The following is a 22,121-nucleotide window of genomic DNA, read 5'->3' on the forward strand; positions in this document are numbered from 1 at the left end:
CATTATTAGATATATTATTTGAATATTAAACATTATTGAGTTACACATTTTGTGTAGTTAATATTTATTTGTATCTACAAAGATAAAAACTTAAATATTTGTCATTTTTATTATTATTTATTTGATTCAAAATAGTTCCTTCAAATGCAGAAATTAAAGTTATTATTACTTATTTATATGGAATTTAATAATTTCAATATTAATATTTAATTTGGGAAACTCTATTTTCTATTTAGGGCAGATAATCTGTAATGTAAAAACATAACTTTGGTATACAGTATATGTACATGTATTTATAAAAGTTTTCCTGTTTTGATGCTATATTTATTCAAAAACATGACCTATATAAAGCTTAAAAATATATTTATGATCTAAAAGGCCATGACATATAGTCAAACACACAAAATGTTGACGTTATCGCCTCAGTTGCCTTCGTTGCGGTGTGTTAAAAATCTGTGCATAATCCATAAGCATAACTTCCATGAAGAACGGGATTCTGCTACTCCCAGATGAATGAAGTACAAGTATTTGCCCTAAAATATTGTCCGCTAACGTGCCACGAGATTTTTTGTGAATTGACCCCATATTTTCGGGCCACATTCCTCCGTGTTAATGAGAAAAGTGCATGCTTGAGCGTCAGGGTGATGATGGGAGTGAAAGCGGCAGCTCTGGAATGCTGACTCACACTGAGCTCCTCCTGATGGGCCCCTCAGAGGCCCCTGCGGCCCCTCATCCACCCTCAGCTCTTACAGGTAGAGATAATTATCAGAGGACTGACTTCACCCCCATGATCTCTGCTCTCAGATCAAGCCCGAGGCCACCTTTACACCCGTGTGTTTTTTGTTTAAAAGCGCACAACTTTAGTTACACCTGGCATCCACACTGCTCTAGAGTTTTCAACCATCAACAACTGACACTTATATAAAAGCTGCTGATCAAGTTTTCGTTTGAAAACTCTGGTGTTAATGGACCAAGACTTTTTGAACACAAAGGTGTGTTTTGCAGTATCTGTTCTCTGATTGGATCAGTGCATATTCTTCCCTGATTCATCAAGTCCTGATCATATGACTGTTATGCAGAGTTTCATTTTTGTGAAGAATGCAGAAGCTCATCCTGTATGTTTTTTTTTTTTTTCATTCCTTCATTGTCCTTAAGCTTAGTCCCTTATTTGTCAGGGGTGGCCACAGCGGAATGAACCGATAACTTATCCAGCATATGTTTTTCATGCAGCAGATTCCCTTCCAGCCACATTGGGCCATGGGAAACACCCATACACACTCATTCACACACACACTCATACACTATGGCCAATTTAGCTCATTCAATTCACCTATTGCGCATGTCATTGGACTCTGGGGTAGCACCGGAGGAAACCCATGCGAACATGGGGAGAACATGCAAACTCCACACAAAAATGCCAAATGACTCAGCCGGGGCTCGAACCAGCAATCTTCTTGCTGTGAGGGGACAGTGCTAACCACTGAGCCACCATGCTGCCCCTGTTTTTTTATTTTTCTAAGTCAGTGTTTTATTTTTATTATAAGTTTAATGAAGGTGAACCCATTTATACTTTTAAATGCCGTAATCCTATCTGTATAAACAATGTTTGAATTTTTTTTTTTCTGCATGAAACTTGTTTGCACCATTATTTTTACGCCACAGTGTTTTATTTTTTATTTTTTGACTATTCACATCATAAAAATAACCCCATCTATACTTGCATATCTTTTTCTTATCTGTTCATAACATTGTGTGCTTTGTTGTTGTTAACATAAGTTGTTTCTGCATTATAATACAAAAAATCTGCAACTTGTCCTAGCACTACTAACTTTACATCACTGCCTGCTGTCAAACAAGCAAACATACATAAAAATATAACACTGCGCAACTCAAAGGATCACATTGTACAGGCTTTGCTGCCAAATGATGGTTTTGCGTGGATATGTAGGTTGTATATATATACTGTAATATTCTCAATGTATCATTTGGTTGCTGAACTAATATGAACAATTTTATTTGTTCTGAATAAACGTCAATTGTTTAGCTTTACATAAAATACATTACATTTAATGATGTTGTTTATAATGAATGACATCATAGTTGGTGTTCGATTGATTAGTTGTGTATGCATATGACTGCCTTATTATTTAATTCTCCTCTACTGATGAATGAAATGATTTTCCACCAACTTATATGTGATTTTAGTCAGTTGTCTCTCAACAATTTAATGCTATTTAAAAAAAAAAAACAATAAAATATAGATTTTTCATTATTTAGTTACTTATATTTTCAGATTTTTATCTTGAAAACAGGTCAATTTGAAAGGATTTGCTGCCAACTTGAACTTGACATTTTAGTTTATCTCAGAAAAAGCATAATAGTTATTATGTGATTATAATTTGTGTTTTTTTTAATGATCACATATAGACAGCACTAAAGATAGACTCTGATGTGCAGTATTATAATGTGGATGGCATTTTCACTTCATTTTAGAAAAGATCTCTGTTGTGGATGAGAATCGTATTCATTTTAAAATGCCGTGTTAAAACGAAAACACACTACGGTAAACGCCTGACTCACTGTGCCTGCATGTGATGCCCAGGAATTTTAATACAGGCCAGGAAAGGGCACAGAAGATGATGAGATGATGAGTCCATGCGAAAATAACCTCAGGAGCTCATTAAGAGCAAATAGTAATGATCTGCGTTTAAGAAGCAGACAGTGTAGTCTGTTTAGTGCTTACTCAAAGATCTATAACCACCACCTCGAGTAGGTTCCAGTCATTAATGAAAGCATGTTGGTTTTTAACAAGACCTCCTTAAAGCAATCAGCCTTTTTACGACAGGAAGAGCGTGTTTTAGCCCTCTTTTTTTAGCCCAGACAAATAAAAACTCATCATGAGAATCCACTCGTTGCAGATGGAGGAACGCTAATATTGAGGAGCCGTCTGTAAGTTTTCAATTATCCTGGAGATGAGAGGGCCGGACTGTGGCTCCGTTTTTGTAAATCTAGTAAATCGACCGCTGTGTCCCATGCTAGTTTAGCATTAGCACATTGCTAAGCTGACAACACTGCTTTCTAATAATGGGTTTAAAATGCAAAGCACTTTGTGAAATATTTAAACATTTGAATTTGAGTTTTGAACAAAAATGTCTTCCAAGACACTTTATTCCCCTTTTTCTGAAGTTTTATGTGAGCTGGTTTTGATGATTTTTGTTAGATTTTTTTAAGCTAAAACTAACATCGTAAAAAGTTTTTTTGTCTCTTTAAAATAAATGCTGTTTTGGCTTCGAAACAGTTCTCAAATTCTCTGTTTAATTTGATGCAATAAATGAAGTTAAAATAAAATTGATAGACAAAATAGCAGAACTTGTCACAATTTAGAAAAAAGTTTAACGTAAAAATGAAAATGGGGGACAAATATGATAAATTAATTATTCTTTTTAATTAAGAATTGATATTATCTTAACGGTACTAAATTAACACTAACTTATAGTTATATTAAAACAGACATTTGCATAGCAAACAATTCTTTTGTCGAATAATTGTTTTATTTTAATTGTAATACAATTTTATTTTATTTAAATTCCTTCTGGTCATTTAATATTCTTTAAATAAAATATTTTAGAAACATCTAACAATTTAACAATTTTATAAATCTGCCTTACTTCTGTTATACATGTTGTTTTATTTCTGATCTCTATTCAGCCTTGCTTATTGTTTGTTTGTTTTTTTGTTTGTTTTGATTTTTATTTATTTTATTTGAGTAAAATAAGACATTAGTTAAATTAAAATATCAAATTGAATACAAAGCAAATATTTTTTTGTTTATTAATTGTTTTGTAATTTCATTTTATTTCATTTAAATTTCTTCTGATCATTTTATTTTCTTTAAATAAACTATTTCGGAAATATCTAACAATCTTTTTTTATTTTATTAAATTAACACTTGCTTTAGTTCTATTAAAATACAAAACTAAATACCAAACACTTTTTTGTAGAATAATTATTTTATAATTTCATTTCATTTAAAATAATATATAACTGAAATAAAATACAAAAGTTAATATTTATATTATTGTATAAATCTGTTTAACTCTTTTTTAAATTTTATTTCAGAATTCAGTCTCAATTTTATTTGTTTATTTTGTTTTAATTTATATATATATATATATATTTTATTTCCTAATTTGATGCCCTCTTGTGTTTATTTTATCCTCTGTCCTTACATTCGTTTGTTTTTCTCTCTCATCCACAGCTCCTCATCTGTTCTCCACCTTCCACACACCAATCCCGATCGACATGCGGCATCATGAAGGAAGGTACCACTACGAGCCGCACCCTCTGCACCCCATGCATGGGTGAGTTTATCAGGCGCTTCCACATTCATTTTCCTCCGTCTGCACTGGTGGTATGATTATTATTATAAATCAGGTCCTGTTGACTCATCTTCGGTTTAAAGAGTATGTGGTCAGTGTTTGTCTTCTGTCTGAAAGATGTGCAACACATGGAGAGCAAAGAGAGAGAGAAAAACAAATGCCAATAACTCAATATCACACACAGAACAGCTGTTTAGCACTAAGCTGACACAATGTTAGCATCTCTCGTCCTTGTAATATTTCATAGTTTTGGACAGCTCTGTGAGTCTGATCGAAACTGAAACAGTTTTGCCAACTTGCAATACTTAAACCTGGAAACAATAATAAGGGAGGAACAAAAAAAAACATGTATATGCATTGTTCACTCTAAAATGAAAAATGCTGGTAAACAGTTATAGTACACATATGTTCCTACTATGGAAGTGTTTTTTTTTATTTGTGTTAAAATAAAGAAGTTCACATTGTAGGTTTAGGGCACGGGTGTCCAAACTTGGTCCTGGAGGGCCGGTGTCCTGAAAAAAGTTTAGTTCCAACCCCAATCAGACACACCTGAGCAAGCTAATCAAGCTCCTACCAGGCTTTCTAGAAACATCCTTGCAGAAGTGCTGAGGCAAGTTGGAGCTGAAATCTGCAGGACACTGGCCGTCTAGGACTAAGTTTGGACACCCCTGGTTTAGGCCTACTTGATGTTGAGTAAATGATGTGTATATTTTCATTTTTGGGTGAATAGACCAACTAATCAATCGATCAATAAGTCAAATTTAGCAGGCATCATTTTAAGTCATTTAAGCAAATGTATTTTTTCTCGATATTGATTTCGATTCGTTATCTGAAATTAATGATCTACACTAATTTAATATCATCTACACTGAAAAAAGTGTTGCATGCAGAACTGTTGCAAACTATTTATTTGTGTTACATTTAAACAAACAAATTAAGTTTAATAATGTTCAACTTAATTTGTTTGTTTAAATTCAACACAAATAAATTGTTTACAACCACTTAACGTAAAAAAAAATTGAGTAAATCCAAGGAATCGTCTTTGAATCGTTTTTTTCAGTGGGGAATAAAGAAACATAAAAAATTAAATAATGTCAATAAAAACTAACAAGATATTAGGCACATAATATAAAAGAGTTACATTACAAAAATGAAAACTGATTCATTTATTCATTTTCCTTGGGCTCAGTCTCTTTATTCATCAGGGGTCACCACAGCAGAATAAACCGACTTATCCAGCATGTTTTACACAGCGGATGTCCTTCCAGCCACAACCCAGTACTGGGAAATATCCATACACACTCATTCACACACATACACTACAGCCAATTTAATTTATTTAATTCATCTATATCGCATGTCTTTTTGCTGTGGAGGAAACCCATGGGGAGAACTACACAGGAATGCCTACTGGCTCAGCCGGGACTCGAACTAGCAACCTTCTTGCTTCTTAACAGTGCTAACCACTGAGCCACCGTGTTGTCCCAAAGCTGATTCAAACTGTATTCGTTTACCAATAATACCAAATTATGACTGTCTTCTATTTACATTTAATTACTGAAATACCTAGCAGAAGATGACTTGTAAGTTATATACATATAAACTTACAATTCACAAACTTATACACGCATATCAAACTTTATCACAGACTCAAAGTCCAATTCAAAAGAAATAAAGATAAAAACACATTCCAAAACATATAAAAACAGAACAATTTGCAAAATACAGCAATACCTTTGCCAATGCCATTTTTATAAATATATATTTTGTTGAATTTAAAATAAATGTGAACTTGAAATAAAAATATTTCTTAACCAAAATTATTTTTAACTTGACTCACTAATAACAACTATAACTGAAATAAAATCAAGACAAATTATAAATGATACTTACATAGTTGGATAATTTTCATATATGCATAGATTTAACTGGGGAACCAGTCAGTGCATTTGCATTTTAAAATCAGAGATTGGATGGAAATACATACTTTCAGTGCAGCAATACTGGATCAATTTATCACAAGAACAGAAACAGCCAGAAGAGGAGAAATCCTGCCTTCTCTCTCAGTTCTCTGTCTCCTTTGATTAATGTGACTTGGCCTTGACAGAGGGCCCCCTAATTCATCAAGACCTTGATTTAGCTGTCCTTTTCACTGCCTGCACCCAACTCGCCTAATTACATGTATGTTGCACAGCAAATTAAGCACAGCGTTGTCTTAAAGCAAGAGTTTGATTAAGAGAGCCCCATAGAATGATTCATGGTACATGCATAGGTGTTCCCATTTAGTGTAGACATTTTTCATCGCCACTTATATTGGCACCCTTGAAAAAAATGAGCATAAAAGGTGATGGAGAAAATTTTTTTATTGTTTAATATGTTGATCAAAATTTTTTTATAAAACTAAAGATGCTTTAGTTTGTTTCTGGAGAGGGTAGAGACTTTTTTCTCTAAACCCTTTTATATGGTTTGTGGTGGTGGTAGGGATGTAAGATTTCTATTTTAGAGACTTTCTAACCCCAAGAGACCAAACAAACTTCTGTATTTCTCAGCTGTGAAACTTGGAGATTTTTTGGCCTCTCGAACCATTCACACATCCTCTACCAGCCTGATTCATAACACTTCATGATGACTGAAATATCTTAATTTTTGTTCTACTAAAGTCTTACAGCACCCCCATGTAAATCACTCATACCTAAGTGTAGGCAGTAGGACCTGGGGGAGGTTGTTTGTGAACATGCTACGCAATTAATTCTTAATAAATAAACAAACTTTGTTGGTTGATTTAGCTACTTTTTTAGACAGCTTTACTGACTTTATTTCAAAATAGTGACAAATCTAGAGACTTTTGGACCGAAGTTCTGTGGGTACGTCAGTTATATGCAAATTTGCATATGACGTCATCTAGCGACGTTTACTGTGACTTTGAGCAAAGTTTAGCTTCCTTAAATTAAAAACAATTGGCAATGCTGAGTGACACGGCCTACATTGAGTTATTCAGTATATGCTTGCAGTTTCGAATTGGCAGTCCGAACAGTGAATCTAAATGACCGTACAGCTGAGTCATTGATTCCTTCATGATTTAACTGATTTAACTGTTGCCCCCCCCCCCCCCCCCCCCCCTTTTGAGTCGTTTCACCTAGGGATGTAGCCATTCATCATGAGTTGGGTTGAAAAACGATTTAACTATGTGACGATTCAAACCGGTACAAATGTTAAATGAATCGCAATACATGTTTTGAACAGAGGGGGCGCTGTTTACCGGCGCAAACTCGCTTTACTTTTATTTTATTTTTTTAATGTCAGGGTAACAATAACAGCAGACTACAAATTTGTTATGTAGACTGTGCATGGGTTTTACAGAGAAGTAAAGCATCAAATAAGCACATATGAGAGACAAAATAAACAAAAAAGCAAACATCAAATAATATAAAATCATGTGTTACGTAAATTAAAAAAGGAAAATAAGTTAACAGTTCTAAAAGAGATTTTTTTATGATTTTAGAGGAAACAATAGTTCCAATGTACTGTTCCTTTTGAAAACCAATAAAACAAGATATACGTTGAGAGGATTTACAGTAGTGTATATGGAATTTTACAAGAATTAAAAGGAGATTAATAATAAAATATTTCTTACTTTTATCATCAGGGGTATTGAAAAAACACTACAGGATTTCCTTAAAAGATAACAAGAATCCTGGTGGTATTTTGTGATGGATAACCAAAGAAAGTTCAATCCAAAAGCATTGTGAATGAGGGCAATTTCAAAAATAACTCTCTATACTTGCACATTAGCGTCGAGCAAGATGTGGTGGGGTAAACGTCTATGCACAAAAAGCTTTCACTCTTGTGCTACAAAAAGTGCTACGAATATCACACAGCACATCAGTGTTGACTGAAAGAGAACGCTGTGCTGTCACAGAACCAGGTATTAGATTGTTCATTTTTACCCTTAATTGCTTTTTTTAATTTAGTTTATGCATATTTGAATAATTAGCTTATTATATCAAATATTATAATCAGTATTTGATGCCAGTGGCCAGTCCCTAGGAGTAGACCAACTCTGTGCACACTGCTCTCTGGTTTAGGAAAGGCTTTCCTCTCTGCTACAGCTATCCCAGTCTCCAGTGAAATTGTTTGTTTATTAAAGATCTTAGCTTGTGCCAGAAAACATACATAGATATGCTGATATTTCTTTAAAAGATTGTCAAACCCCAGCACAGTCACAGTTTTAGTTTGTTTATTTTAAAGAGTCTTGTATACAGTAGTTTGTATGATTCACTTTTTTGTTTGGATTTAGTTTTGAAATTCCAATTTAGTTATTGCAGAAAATATTTTATTTTGTAAAAAAAAGAAAAAAATGAGATAAAATGAAAGGACTTAAATTGGTTGCATAATTTTGTTTAAAAATATTGTGACTAAATTGTGAATCGGGCGACACAGTGGCACAATAGGTAGTGCTGTCGCCTCACAGCAAGAAGGTTGTTGGTTCGAGTCTCGGCTGGGTCTGTTGCCATTTCTGTGTGGAGTTTGCATGTTCTCCCTGTGTTCATGTGGGTTTCCTCTGGGTGCTCTGGTTTCCCCCACAGTCCAAAGGCATGCGGCACAGGTAAATTGGGTAGGCTAAATTGGCCATAGTGTATGAGTGTGAATGGATGTTTTCCAGAGATGGGTTGCAGCTGGAAGGTGGTGGTTCATTCCGCTGTGGTGACCTCGGAGTAATAAAGGGACTAAGCCGAAAAGGAAATGAATAAATGAATAAATTGTGAATCGTGAGATAAGTATCATGAATCGTATAGAATTTTGAGTCAAGTAAATCGTTACATCCCTAGTTTCATTTTAAATAAGTGGTTTGAACAGGCAGCAAAAGTCATTTTATTGAGTCTAAGTTACTTAGTTTAAACGTTATCTATTAAACTGTTTTATAACAGTGGTAAACATGATGCTTTGTGATCTGCAAATAAAACCAATGGTTTCTGTCAGTTCAAATATGTAGAAATGCACCAAAAAACAACTTCCACAGCAATCAATTCTCTCCCCAAGCGCATAAATAGAAGTCAGTTGACAAAGCTTGAAGATGAATGTCTAAATGTTTGTAGAGTATTTCAGCATGTAAACAGAGCAATTAGCAGATTCTAGCTTTCCTTTCTGGGAATCTATCTGACAGCAGAGTGAATGAGAAAAACACATCCTCCCTTTTTCTCTCAGCAGCATGCATTTTTCTTTGTGGAAAAAAAACGGTTTCAGATTGCGTTGCATTGCTATGGAGAACCACACGTTTTTTTGTTTTGTTTTGTTTTTTTCAGACCACTGTACTAACAGAAGTTGTTCGTTCTAATTAGTCTTTCTATACAGTGAGAAAAAGCTTTGCACATATTCTTATGGTTAATGTAATAGGTTTGCATTTTTAGGTTTGCATTTTGGTGCTAATGCATGAACATTCAGTAATACTGCACCAAACGCAAGCGACCAGAGAGCCTGCATAGAGTTTGGAAAAGGTTCCCACGGCTGGTAGTTAGCTGCAGTCTCGGCGGGATAAGAAGTGATTCATCTAAATCAGAGCACCTGACTAGAAGCAATATTAAGATATGTCATGCTGATATTCACTCTGGAGTCACTAGGGAATATGCATATTCTAGATATTTCCGCAGTAAGTGGAAAAGAAGCATGTTGGATCAAAATATGAACATTTATGAACTTCACAAAAAGTGTGCTTTATGTTTACAGACACATTCTGGGTTCATTGTTATGTACATGATCATCAACAATAAATATTTTATCTTTTTCAAATATTTCACAAATGATGTTTAACAGAGAATTTTTCACAGTATTTCCTATAATATTTTTTCTTCTGGAGAAAGTCTTATTTGTGTTATTTTGGCTTGAATAAAAGCATTTTTAGCGCTCCATAGACAGGAATGAGGAGGAAGGGAGTTCAACAGCAGGGTGAATCACTACAGAATTCTACTGTTGTTCCGTTTTGAAGTGAGGACCGTAAAGTCGCTGGTGCTGGTGTTTTACTCGTTATCCAGCTTGACAAGCATGATAAGTTAGCTTTAGCTTGTTAACCCTTTCAGCGACAACTGAAAAATTCAAACTGAGCTATGGCACGCTGAGCCAGAGAAAGCATGTCATATCATCACAATTATGCATCTTTTTAACTGCCTAATGCTTATTTTGTTTTAGACATGTAAATACGCACAAGTACTAGTCAAACAATACATTTAGAGTTTGTAAAACACACAAGGAAGTCTAACAATCCATTCAAACATAATTTGCCGTTGTGTATTCATATCTGATATACGTAGTGAAAACAACTATAAAGTTGAATCGATTCTTCGCTAAGTTCACCAGCCACTTATCGCATGTATTTTTGGAGTAATTATTAATTTACGTGCTGAATCCTGCATGTTCCACTTTTATGAATGAGGCAAACGCGTGGCCGTCATCGATCACTTACACGTTTATGTGAATTGGAATATTAGGTAGCTGATGACATGATGAGCAAGTGTGTGAATGTGTTGAATGAAAACGGGAAAAAAACTAAATTAAAGGGACACATCTGTCATACAGCGCTATTGTGGCTGCGGTGTGTCACGTAACAAGCATGACGCGTCGCTACGGAAACATTAAGGGTGAACAGTCTAAAATAATGGTCGCCTAGCAACACTGACTCCTGGTTCCATAATATTTTAAACCCAACAGCAAAAGGGTTAACAACAGTAATAAATCAGCTGCTCTGCAAAAATCTTTTCTTTCTTAGTAATATTATTTCATTTCCAGTCCAAATATGTAAAAAAAAAAAAAATCTTAAATCAAGAACAGACAAGAAAAATGGCATGCGTAAATTAAGTGATGCTTAACTTCTGTTTGAGATTATCTCATTAAGATTATATTTTTCTGTCCCCATCGGCAATTCATTTAGCTTGTTTTAAGCAAACAATCACTTTATTTTGAGTTTTTTTTTTTTCAGAAAACAAAACATAATTTCTTATGCTATTTCATGTGTCTAGTATGTATCCTGATTTAAGATTTTTTATATATTTGAATTGAAAACAGGACAAAACTTCTTAGTTTTTACTTTATTGTTATTATTATTATTATTATTATTATTATTATTATTATTATTATGACAGTAAAGGGTTGGAAATGAATGCTTTTCATGTCTTTTTTTATTTGATTCATCGATAAATCTAAGAAATAATTAACAGATTAATCGATTAGTAAAATAAGCATTAGTTGCTGCCCTAGTCAATATTATTAGCCCCCTTAAGCATTTTTTGTTTTGATTGTCTACAGTGCAAAATCATGTTATACAATGACTTACCCATTTACCCAATCTTGCCTAAATAACCTAGTTAAGCTTTTAAATGTCACTTTAAGCCGAATACTAGTATCTTAAAAATATCAGGTGAAATATCATTTACTGTCATCATGGCAAAGATAAAATAAATCCATTATTAGAAATGAGCTATTAAATCTATTATGTTTAGAAATGTGTTTTAAAAAGTCGTCTTTTCGTTAAACAAAAATTGGCCGAAAAATTACCGAATTTTCTGCCACTGAAAATGTATCGGCCGAAAATGTTATGCCATTTAATGGACTCTAATTTTTGTGGCTTCAGTAATTGTGGGGGTGGCCTTTTTTAAATCTGGAAGCATTAACAACTTATATCCAAACATATATCATTATCGTTCAATATGTAAAGTAGTTATCAAGATAGCATTTTTGCCATATTCCCCAGCCCTACTATCAAATGATATTTTTGATTTAATGATATGAAATATTGTTGTTTAGAGCAAATCAGTTATTTTCGGATTAAAAAGAAACTTCGAAGCAACATCATGGCCTTGAGGTAAATGCATTAATTCTGAGTGGTGAATGGCCGCCAGTACATAGTGATGTCTTAAGGCTTTCATCGTTTCTGTGCATTAATTCATGAGAAAGAGATGGTTTGATCCAAGCACTATTATGAATGAGATGTAACTTCATTATTATGCATAAGAAAGTTCTGTCTGACTCTTTTGGCTTAGCTAACTGTGAGTAACTTACATGATACATTGTCCTTGTTCAGAGACATGGGTCGTCACAAGTGCTTGTGCTCAGTTAGTTTTAAGGGCTCAAATTGTGCCAGGAATATATCTCACACCATGATTATACCACCAGCAAAAGCATGAACTGTACAAGGCAAAATGGATCCATGCTTTGATGTTGCTTGCACAAAATTCTAAGCCTGCCATTCAAATGTCACAGCAAAAATAGAAACGTGTCAGACCATGCTAGCTTTTTCAAGAGGTGTTTTTTTTTTTTTTTGTTAACGTGTGACTTCTGAAATGCTCAGACCAGCCTATCTGCTGTCTACCACTTACTGTAAATCACATCTTAATGCTATGTTGGAATATCAGCAGATTACTATGTACAGTACAAAATGGCCATGATTTCAGTAGTAAAAAAATAAAAAATGCTACAGTAAAAATCCGTCACCTGGTTAACAGTAAGCCTCATTAATATGTACGGTGACTCAGTGTAATTTGACTTTCCCAGAATTTCCTACACGTGACTTTTCATGCCTTTTTTGTTCTTATTACTATGATTCTGTTTTATTAGTTATGTACATTAGAGTTTTATGTTACGTCTTATTTTGATAAATAATGTTTATTGCAATCATTTTAATTTGATGTGTGCTGCCTAGAGTTTAGAAATGGGCACCTTCTATATATTAGTGCTGTATTCCTGCTTGTTGTTGTCTGTGCAACAAAGTTATGATGTGCAGATAGATAGAAATAATGTTTCACTATACACCAATGAAATACAGTAGATTACTGTAAAATCTAGAAATGTATTTATTTTGTGTTTCTTTTTTAAATTTGAATGCTTTAGTATTTTGTACAGTTTGCTGTAAATTTGCACAACTAAATGAATTAGGCATAGACAATGAAAAGCAGTTAAAATTAGTTATTTCGATTCAACTTTGGTTCAGATATGAACAGGCAATTTAACAGTTAATAAAAAAAATTGTAATTCAGATTTGAGTTGAAACAACCCAGAAGTTTTGGTGTGGAATGAAATGGTTGGGAAAAAATCAATCTTGCAAAAAGCATCTTGTAGCATAAACAATTTGTAAACATTGATCATTGTCGATGAAATCTGCAAGGCAATAACAACACCTTCATGATACAATGTTATTTTCTCATTACTGGATCAGTTACTGACACTTTTTTAATAACAGACACTAAAAGAATGTCAGATAGACACAGTTATTGTGTTACTATGGACAGGTACCACCCATGGTGCTTCGAACGAAAACTACTAAAATGACAGGTAGCTATTTAGAAGAAGCTCTTTAAATGCGCCATGACATACCCTGTCTATGACTAAAGTCTCTTTAATCGTTCAAGCACCGTCTTGTCAGAGAAAGGGCGTAACAACAAGACCTCAGTTATCATTCTTGTCAGTAGGGGCCCGAGTTTTTTCTTGTCCTCTGACAGGTAAAGTTGTAAATAATAGCTTATCATTGGGGGTTCAAACACCCAGAACACTTTCCCTGATTTATTTATGCACTGACGTGCTGTCTTGTTGATTTGGACTGTCTGAGAAATGTGGGAATGTACCCAAAACCGGGTTAATATGTGTTTACGTGTATTTAAGAGTTAATGTTGTTGACATACTTTCCCATAGTCTTTCAAATATGGCGGGAAAGACTTCAAAACCACTGTAAATATCACTGCAAATCTTTTTAATTATGTGAGAATTCATAATATATTCATAACGGTAAGGCTGTTTTATACTTGACCCATGGTGGCTGCTTTTGCATGTAGGTGGGCATTTATACTTCTGCATATTGTTTTGCTATGCAATCACATTTTAACTTAATGTAAAAAAAAAACAAAAACAGAAAGATATTAAATGAGAATGCTAAATATTTTATGGCATACTTCAAAAAATAAAGATTATTTGGGAAAGAAATATCACAAGACTCCTTTAATAAATCTTTTTTGGGGTGGACTTGAGGTGGAAAGAGGTATCATATTTAAATATTTAAATATCTAAATAATGACACGCTGAATTTGGAATATTTAATAGCTTAAAAAAACTTAAAACACATTTTATATAATTTTTTATTTAGAATCCTGTAATACCTATGGACCCTTTATCAACCCATGACCTGTGCCTATATAATACCCATTGTTGACCACTGACCATTCATATGTCGTTATTCGATTCCTGTTTTATTCTAGTAATGCAAACTGGAATTGTTGATGTACATGTTTTTATATTTGTATTCTCTGATGCTACTTAATGCTGAATATTCGTTTTGTCAATTGGGCTGTTTGTTATATTGTAAAATGCTAAATAAAAAAAATAAAATAAAGATTATTTAGAATTCAAAAATATTTTATTTAGATTTTTTTATATAAATTAACTGGTCTTACACTTTATATTTTTCTGATTTTCAGAGTATATGTATTCATTACAAAAATGTTACCATGAACCAACATAGCAACAATTTGTATTTTAGAAATTATGGGATGTGTTGAAAAAAAATGCCCTGAGTGCGTTAACTAGCGAAATTACGAGTTAAGAAATCCAATCCAAAACTTTTTTCCTTGGTAGGGCAATAAAGGGTTAATGTACAAGTAGGTCAAATTCGCTCATTCAGAGGCGGGAACTGGCTGACGTGCAACAACTTTAATCATAAGCTAAACACAAAACAAAAGTTTCCATCTGGAGTTTTTTCACGGGACTCGACACTTGTAAACAATCACTCCATCGGGCACGTGACTCTAGCACCGCCCACACCCTTCACAGCCACCAAGCTGACCAGTCACATAGCTTGCGCATTTTTTGAGAGGTGCGCATCAGCATCTGCATCAGACAAGACAAAGGGTATGCGACCATGCTGGACCATATGCGTGCGCTTGATGCAAAAGTATAAATCAGTCATTAAGGCAGGGGTCTCAAACTGCCGACCCGCGGGCCATTTTCTGCCCACCCTTTTTCTCCCTTCAGCCTGCAACTGATGTCAAAAATATAACGAGATTCGGCTAGTCAAAACATATATTTTTGAACCAACAACATTGTTGTGCAGTCGCATCTAGCCACTTGTGGTTTTGACCAGTCACCTAGTCGACAATTAAAGTACTGCATTCAGATTAGATTTACTTTTATTTTCTTAGTGTACAGTCGAAAGTAATGCACATGCGTTTTAATTCTTTGGCTGATTTAAACGGTTAAATACATGTCTGTGAGTGCTCTATTTTTAAAGCTCTATATTTGTAAATATTCAAGGGTTGTTTGATTATTATACCAGTTTGTACATGGCTTGTTCATGGCTTACACATAACAAATATGATAATTTTCTTAATACTGGATTCAAATCATCATTTGATGGTCTCATTTTATAGATTTTCGTCGTTCTTATTAAATTTGCTTAAAAACTATGTACAAATTTACAATCTATGTACAATACAATTGGTTGGGACAAAGTAATAATTACCTATCATTAACATAAGCCTATCATTTACATGATTTTCATTGCAATTCAAACTACACCTTTAATATTTACAACAAGAAACAAGAAGCTAGAGTTTTGACTGCATATAAATTGTGGAAGAATGACTACGTGTGTGTCTTTTGCTCGGACATACACACAACAACCACAGATATATTTCACCAGCTGATGTGTGTCATGAAACGTGCTGATTTGCATTATTAATGTTTAAATGTATTGCTTGAAATATAATTTTTTTGTCTCTTGTGCATCAGTTATGTCAGGTGTCCACTTTTTTCTAGTTCGTAAATGTTAATACGGCCCTCCTATGAATTGATTGTCAGTCACTGAAATGCCCCGCATGATTTGTTCTGTAGACAATTGAAAACAAAAACTGCTTAAGGGACTAATATTATTGACCTTAAAATGATTTTTAAAAACTTATAACTGCCTTTATTCTAGCTGAAATAAAATAAATAAGACTTTCACCAGAAGAAAAATCAGACATACTGTGAAAATTTCCTTGCTCTGTTAAACATCATTTGGAAAATATTTGAAAAAGAAAAAAAAAAAGAAAAGAATACATTTCAAATAAATTTGACCTTAAAAATGACTGTCGCAATTATGGCAAACATTTATGACATTTTCTGTACCATCTGTCCTTATACTTCTTCACTGATCATGAGGACAACCAAAAACATATGCTTATGGTCACATACAGATAACACGTCTTTCCTGGCAGTTTGCAAAATCATAGCACTTTTGCAGGCGAATAATAATTTTAAGGCATTTGCGCCAAGCAGCCCCCCTCCCCTCCCTTTCCACAAATGGGGGAGAGGGTTTGGTGGTTTGTGTATGGCGAGTCTGTTTTCTTTCAGCTCCTCAAGAACAGAGACGTCTTTATGGCTATCCTTTCAAGGAGGCTGATGGCAGAAAGTTGGCAACAGGACAAGCCTGGTAGTCTGCAGGCGTTTACTGGAAACTGAGCACGACTCAGGCTGGGTGCAGGTTGGCCTGCGAACAGAGATGGTATAAATGAGGGAGACTGAGATGAAGCCAGACCGTGCCAAGCATAATGCATCTGATACCCGCCGTTCAGATAGTCACTGTAGGCCTTGCTCACAGATCTCATTAAAGGTGCAATAAACATTTGAGCTGTTTTTTTGAAAAATGCATGCATTAAAGCAACGGTTTCAATTTCTGTCATCATTTACTCGTGTAGGTAGTGCTGTTACCTCTCAGCAAGATGGTCGCTGGTTCGATCCTCGGCTCAGTTCAAGGTTTTTTTTCTTCACTCCCATCAGGTGAAGTTTTTTTTTCCCTCTCCGCTGTCGCCACTGCCTCGCATGGTTCAGGATTGGTAGAGCTACGCATCGATGAATTGGCTCTTCAGTGTTTGAACTCTCAGTAATGATTAAATCACACTGAACTGAGCTAAACTGAACTGAACTAAACTGAACTTAAACACTAAAACCTGAACCACACTGTTCCAGTTACTATGACCATTTATGTGAAGCTGCTTTGACACAATCTACATTGTAAAAGCGCTATACAAATAAAGCTGAATTGAATTGAATTGTAAACCTGTAGGATTTTCTTTCTTTCTTTACTGCAACACAAAAAGATGTTTAAATGCATGAATGAATGCAATAAAAGTGAAGGGCCAAACCACAAATATTACAAAAAATGCACTATAAAGACTTTAGAATAATTAACACAACTTCTTGAAATCAAACACAATTTTGTGAGAATTCATTTAAAAGTTGAGTTAAAAGTTACACAAGTTAATTCTTCTCTTTTTAGTGCTAATTTACTGTAAAATACCACCTTGAAAATGAGGAATATCTCCCAATATATTGGGAACTAACCACTAGGCCCACATGGAATCTGTGCATGCAGATTTTCACATATTTTTAGCACATTTTTGAGTCTATTCAATTCAATTCCATTCAATTCATTCAATTCATGTTTATTTCTATAGCACTTTTACAATGTAGATTGTGTCAGCAGCTTATCATAGAAGTTCTAGTCAATTGAAACTGTGTCGGTCCAGTTTTCAGAGTTGAAGTTCACTTTAGTTCAGTGTGGTTTCATTTTCACTGCTGAAAGTGCAATCACTGAAGAGCAAAATTTACTTGTTTTAATATGTGTAAGTTTATATTTATTCAGTTTTTGGATTATATTAATTTATATTATTGATTAATACAAAAATATTTATCTGATTTATTTACAATACCATTGGTAAAGTAATATTTTTCTGTCATTTAGTAGATACAGTAGTCCCTTGCTACAGTGTAACGCAGTTCACCTTTCGCCTCACAGTTTCGCAGATTTTTTTTGTGCAATTTGACATAAAGCTTTTTTTTTTTTACAGCGCATTGTGTTCTGCATCCTGATTGGCTGTAGATCGTTGTCAATCAATCTCCTCCGTGTCTTCGGTACAGTGCAGAATGCGTTCAGCTTGCCAAATTAGCTTACATCTTCAGTTGCTAGCAGTGTGAGTTCCAACAAGGATTCAAAAAGGGTTGTAACTGTCCACAGCAAGAACATCGTAAAAAAGGGTCACACACCAGATGTGCCACACCACGCCAAGCATTTTAGAATTGTAAACATATGTTTATATCAAAGTACACACACCGGCACTGGTGCCCAGCTACGACTCAGGACACTGTTCATATTTCTGCCATGCCACAGAGCGCCATCTGAATAGATTTATTTTAATTCACATGCGAATGTGCACGTCCGATGTGTGTTACTTCCAACTCTCATGTGCACGGTGCATCAGATTTGTACCATTTACCATTACAATTTGTAAAATAATATTTTATGTCATTTAGTAGGGGAGAAGCAGGGGTGCAGTAGGTAGTGCTGTTGCCTCACAGCAAGAAGGTCGCTGGTTCGATCCTCGGCTCAGTTGGCGTTTCTGTGTGGAGTTTGCATGTTCTCCCCATGTTTGCGTGGGTTTCCTCCAGGTGCTCCGGTTTCCCCCATAGTCCAAAGACATACGGTACAGGTGAATTGGGTTGGCTAAATTGTCCGTAGTGAATGAGTGTTTGTGGATGTTTCCCAGAGATGGGTTGCAGCTGGAAGGGCATCCGCTGCGTAAAAACGTGCTGGATAAGTTGGCGGTTCAATCCGCTGTGGCGACCCCAGATTAATAAAGGGACTAAGCCGACAAGAAAATGAATGGATGAATGAATGAATGTCATTTAGTAGATAAAGTGGTCCGTCTCCATAACGCGGTTCACCTTTTCACATTTTTAAGTGCAATTTTATTACGGCGCATTGTGTTCTGCATCCTGATTGGCTGTAGATCTTTATCAATCAGTCTCCTCTGCATCTCCTGTACAGTGCAGAATGCGTTCAGCTTTCCAAATTAGCATAAATCTTCGATTGCTAGCTGTGCGAGTTCCAACAAGGATTCAAAAAGGTTTGTAACTGTCCACAGCAAGAACATCGTAAAGTGGGTTGCACACTGGATGCCTGGATTTTAAATCACATGTGAATGCTTGTCCGCTGTGTGCTACTTCCAACTGTCATGTGCATGACACATACGGTGTGCGCGACCTTCTTTAAGGATGGAGTCAGCTAGTTTTGTTGGTCTGTGACTTCAGGAAAAAGAACTTTAAGCTGGATGCCAACATTAACCGCACAAAAGCTAATGAGCTTTATGAATCTTTTGCTGACAGCGATGAATGTTTGCGACAACAGGTTTTGATCTGGTTTCATTCTGTAATACTATACTTTTTTTTTTTTTTTTTTTACGAAAGTTTGAACTTTGAGAGTGTTTAAACAAGAGAGACGTGTTAATGCCTCTCTGAGAAAAGTGTATAAAGTGTGTAATGAAGGGTTTTCTTTTACAGCCTTAAAACATCTGTAATAATTGTAAAAAATAAAGCGGACTACTTCACGGATTTGACCTATTGCAGATTTTTTTTTTTTTTTTGAACGTAACTTCTGCGATGAACGAGGGACCACTGTATATTATATGAGAGAGTTGCTTTGTTTACTAAATAAGTGGATCTAATTTTATTTGCATTATAAACATTAAACAAAAGTTAAAAGCTATTATTTTTTTATTTTACATATTAAGTTTTTAGTTATGATATTCTTTAGTTATGATCCTCATTTTACAAAATTCTGTGCAGAAATAGCAAAAAAATGTCTACAAATTCTATCTAGCCCAACTTATTACCAAATATTCTGATTCCTTTTGGCATTTTGCCACAAAATCTTTTCAAGAAAACGAAATGGACACCTTAATCGGGTACAAAACACACAATTAACCTGTTTAGTATGTCATCCTTAAAATGCATCGTAGTTTAGAATGTTTTTATTTTAAAAAGTTATTTATTAACAATTTAACAACTTCTATGATAACTTTGTTTTGCTTTTTCTTATTCTTACGTCTTGATAGTTCCTTGAAATCATTCAGTTTGTTTGTATTTAAACATTCTGCTCAACATTTCCTTAGTTTGGAGAAGCATGAAGGTGATTAGATGATGACAGAACTGTTACTTTAAGTTTTTGGCACCCAGCTACATACATTTTAATGGAGGCAATCTGTAATCCTCTCCATTCACACGTCAAACAAATCTAAATAGCATACACTCTCATAACAGAAACATCCCACTTTCATTCAGGCAAGGCACATTTTTTTTCTTTTTCTTCTCTGTTGACTACAGTCTAGACAAAATGAATGTGCAGCAATAGTTGTAGCCTGCTTGCCATCAAATCTCCAGAAGAAGCAACCATCCCCCCGCAATTTGCGCAGAACACACCCTTGTGGAACGCAGGCTCTGATTCATTCGCATGGTCATTTCCTCTCCCAATGGAAAGTGAAGCACACGGGGACACAGACGGGTCTGCTTTATTTAACACTGTCTGACGTCCTCTGTGTGTTCAAGAGCACTCCATTTAGGGACTCAAGTGAAACAAAAGCGCTCAATGGGATTCTTCATGTTAGTCAATCACAGCATTAGCCAATCAGAATTCATTTGGTGTGAGAGTCTATATACTTGTAGAGCATGGCGATAACAATGCCAAAGGGTTATATTCTTGGGGAATTTTTGAATGAATGATCACTTAATGTTCTGGTTATTTAGATTATTTTATCCTTTTTTCCATCTTGTTATACATGTGGTGTCCCTGCACTGTAAAAAAAAAAAAAAAAAACTTCGGTTATTTAACAGTTTCTGTATTGTGTTAAAATAAATGGTAAAAAAGAAGTATTGTCCAATTATTTACGGGGTGAATTGCATTGTGGCACCTTAATCTCTGCTCTGTCGACTTTTGATGCTGAATATTCAACTGTTAAACTGCAGTTTAACAAAGTGACTTTTAGTGACATAGTAATAGTTTTAAATAATGTAAAAAAAATTATATATAGGGAAATAAATCTTTAAAATAGGCAGTACACCATTACAAGGTTTTTGTACCATTTTTTGTACAATATATCACTTTAAAGTATTAAAAATGTAAAAAAAATAAATAATAAAAAAATTTCAAGTTGGGTTGGGTGATGCTGACCTAAATGTAAAACAGCGCATTGGACGATGGTATCGTCGTCGTAGGAGGTAGTGTATTAATTATTTAAAAATAATAAATTAATATCGAATTTATTATTTTTAGCCTACCGTTTCAACTACCTAACCCGCATGGTCTTTGTTTTACCCACAACCAAATCATAAATAAATAAAGAGAAGTTACACATAAATGACCACCTGTCAATCACTTTCACAAGTTCACAACCAACAGGAACCAACCAACAGTATCTGAGATTTTCGCTAAATTTACTAAGCACATGTGTTAAGTGAAAGATTAAAGCAGTGTACTGACGCTGTGACGCGTTACCTGATAAATTCAAAAGACCAAAGAGTCGTTAGAGAGAGACTAGATTAATTAAATATCACGTTTAACAACTATTAAACGTGTATTAAACTATTAACTGTTGGTTGGTCTCAGTGAGACGCCATCCAGCGGTACATGCTTGATAAACTGTTTGATGTTCACTACTCTCTGGGGTTTTGTGCTCAAAGCACCCGCTGACTGCCTGGAGCTCAAATGTGCGCATATGCTGCAGCACATGCCAGAGTGTGTGTGTGTGTGTGTGTGTGTGTGTGTGTGTGTGTGTGTGTGTGTGTGTGTGTGTGTGTGTGTGTGTGTGTGTGTGTGTGTGTGTGTGTGTGTGTGTGTGTGTGTGTGTGGTCCAGTGATGTGTGTTTTCAGCGGTATGGTGTGGATGGAGATAATTT

At 34.8% G+C, this 22,121-nt stretch overlaps 1 protein-coding gene across 1 annotated transcript in view; it reads left to right on the top strand.

Moving 5' to 3' along the window:
• The window catches only part of gli2a (GLI family zinc finger 2a), a 157,500-nt gene that overhangs the window by 78,861 nt on the left and 56,518 nt on the right, over positions 1–22,121 (top strand). Inside the window, 1 exon segment of the mRNA NM_130967.1 lies at positions 4,259–4,361. Within this exon segment, the coding sequence (NP_571042.1) occupies positions 4,259–4,361 (103 nt within the window).

This window comes from Danio rerio, chromosome 9 (genome assembly GCF_052040795.2).
Source record: "Danio rerio strain M-AB ecotype USA chromosome 9, GRCz13ab, whole genome shotgun sequence".
NCBI lineage: Eukaryota > Metazoa > Chordata > Actinopteri > Cypriniformes > Danionidae > Danio > Danio rerio.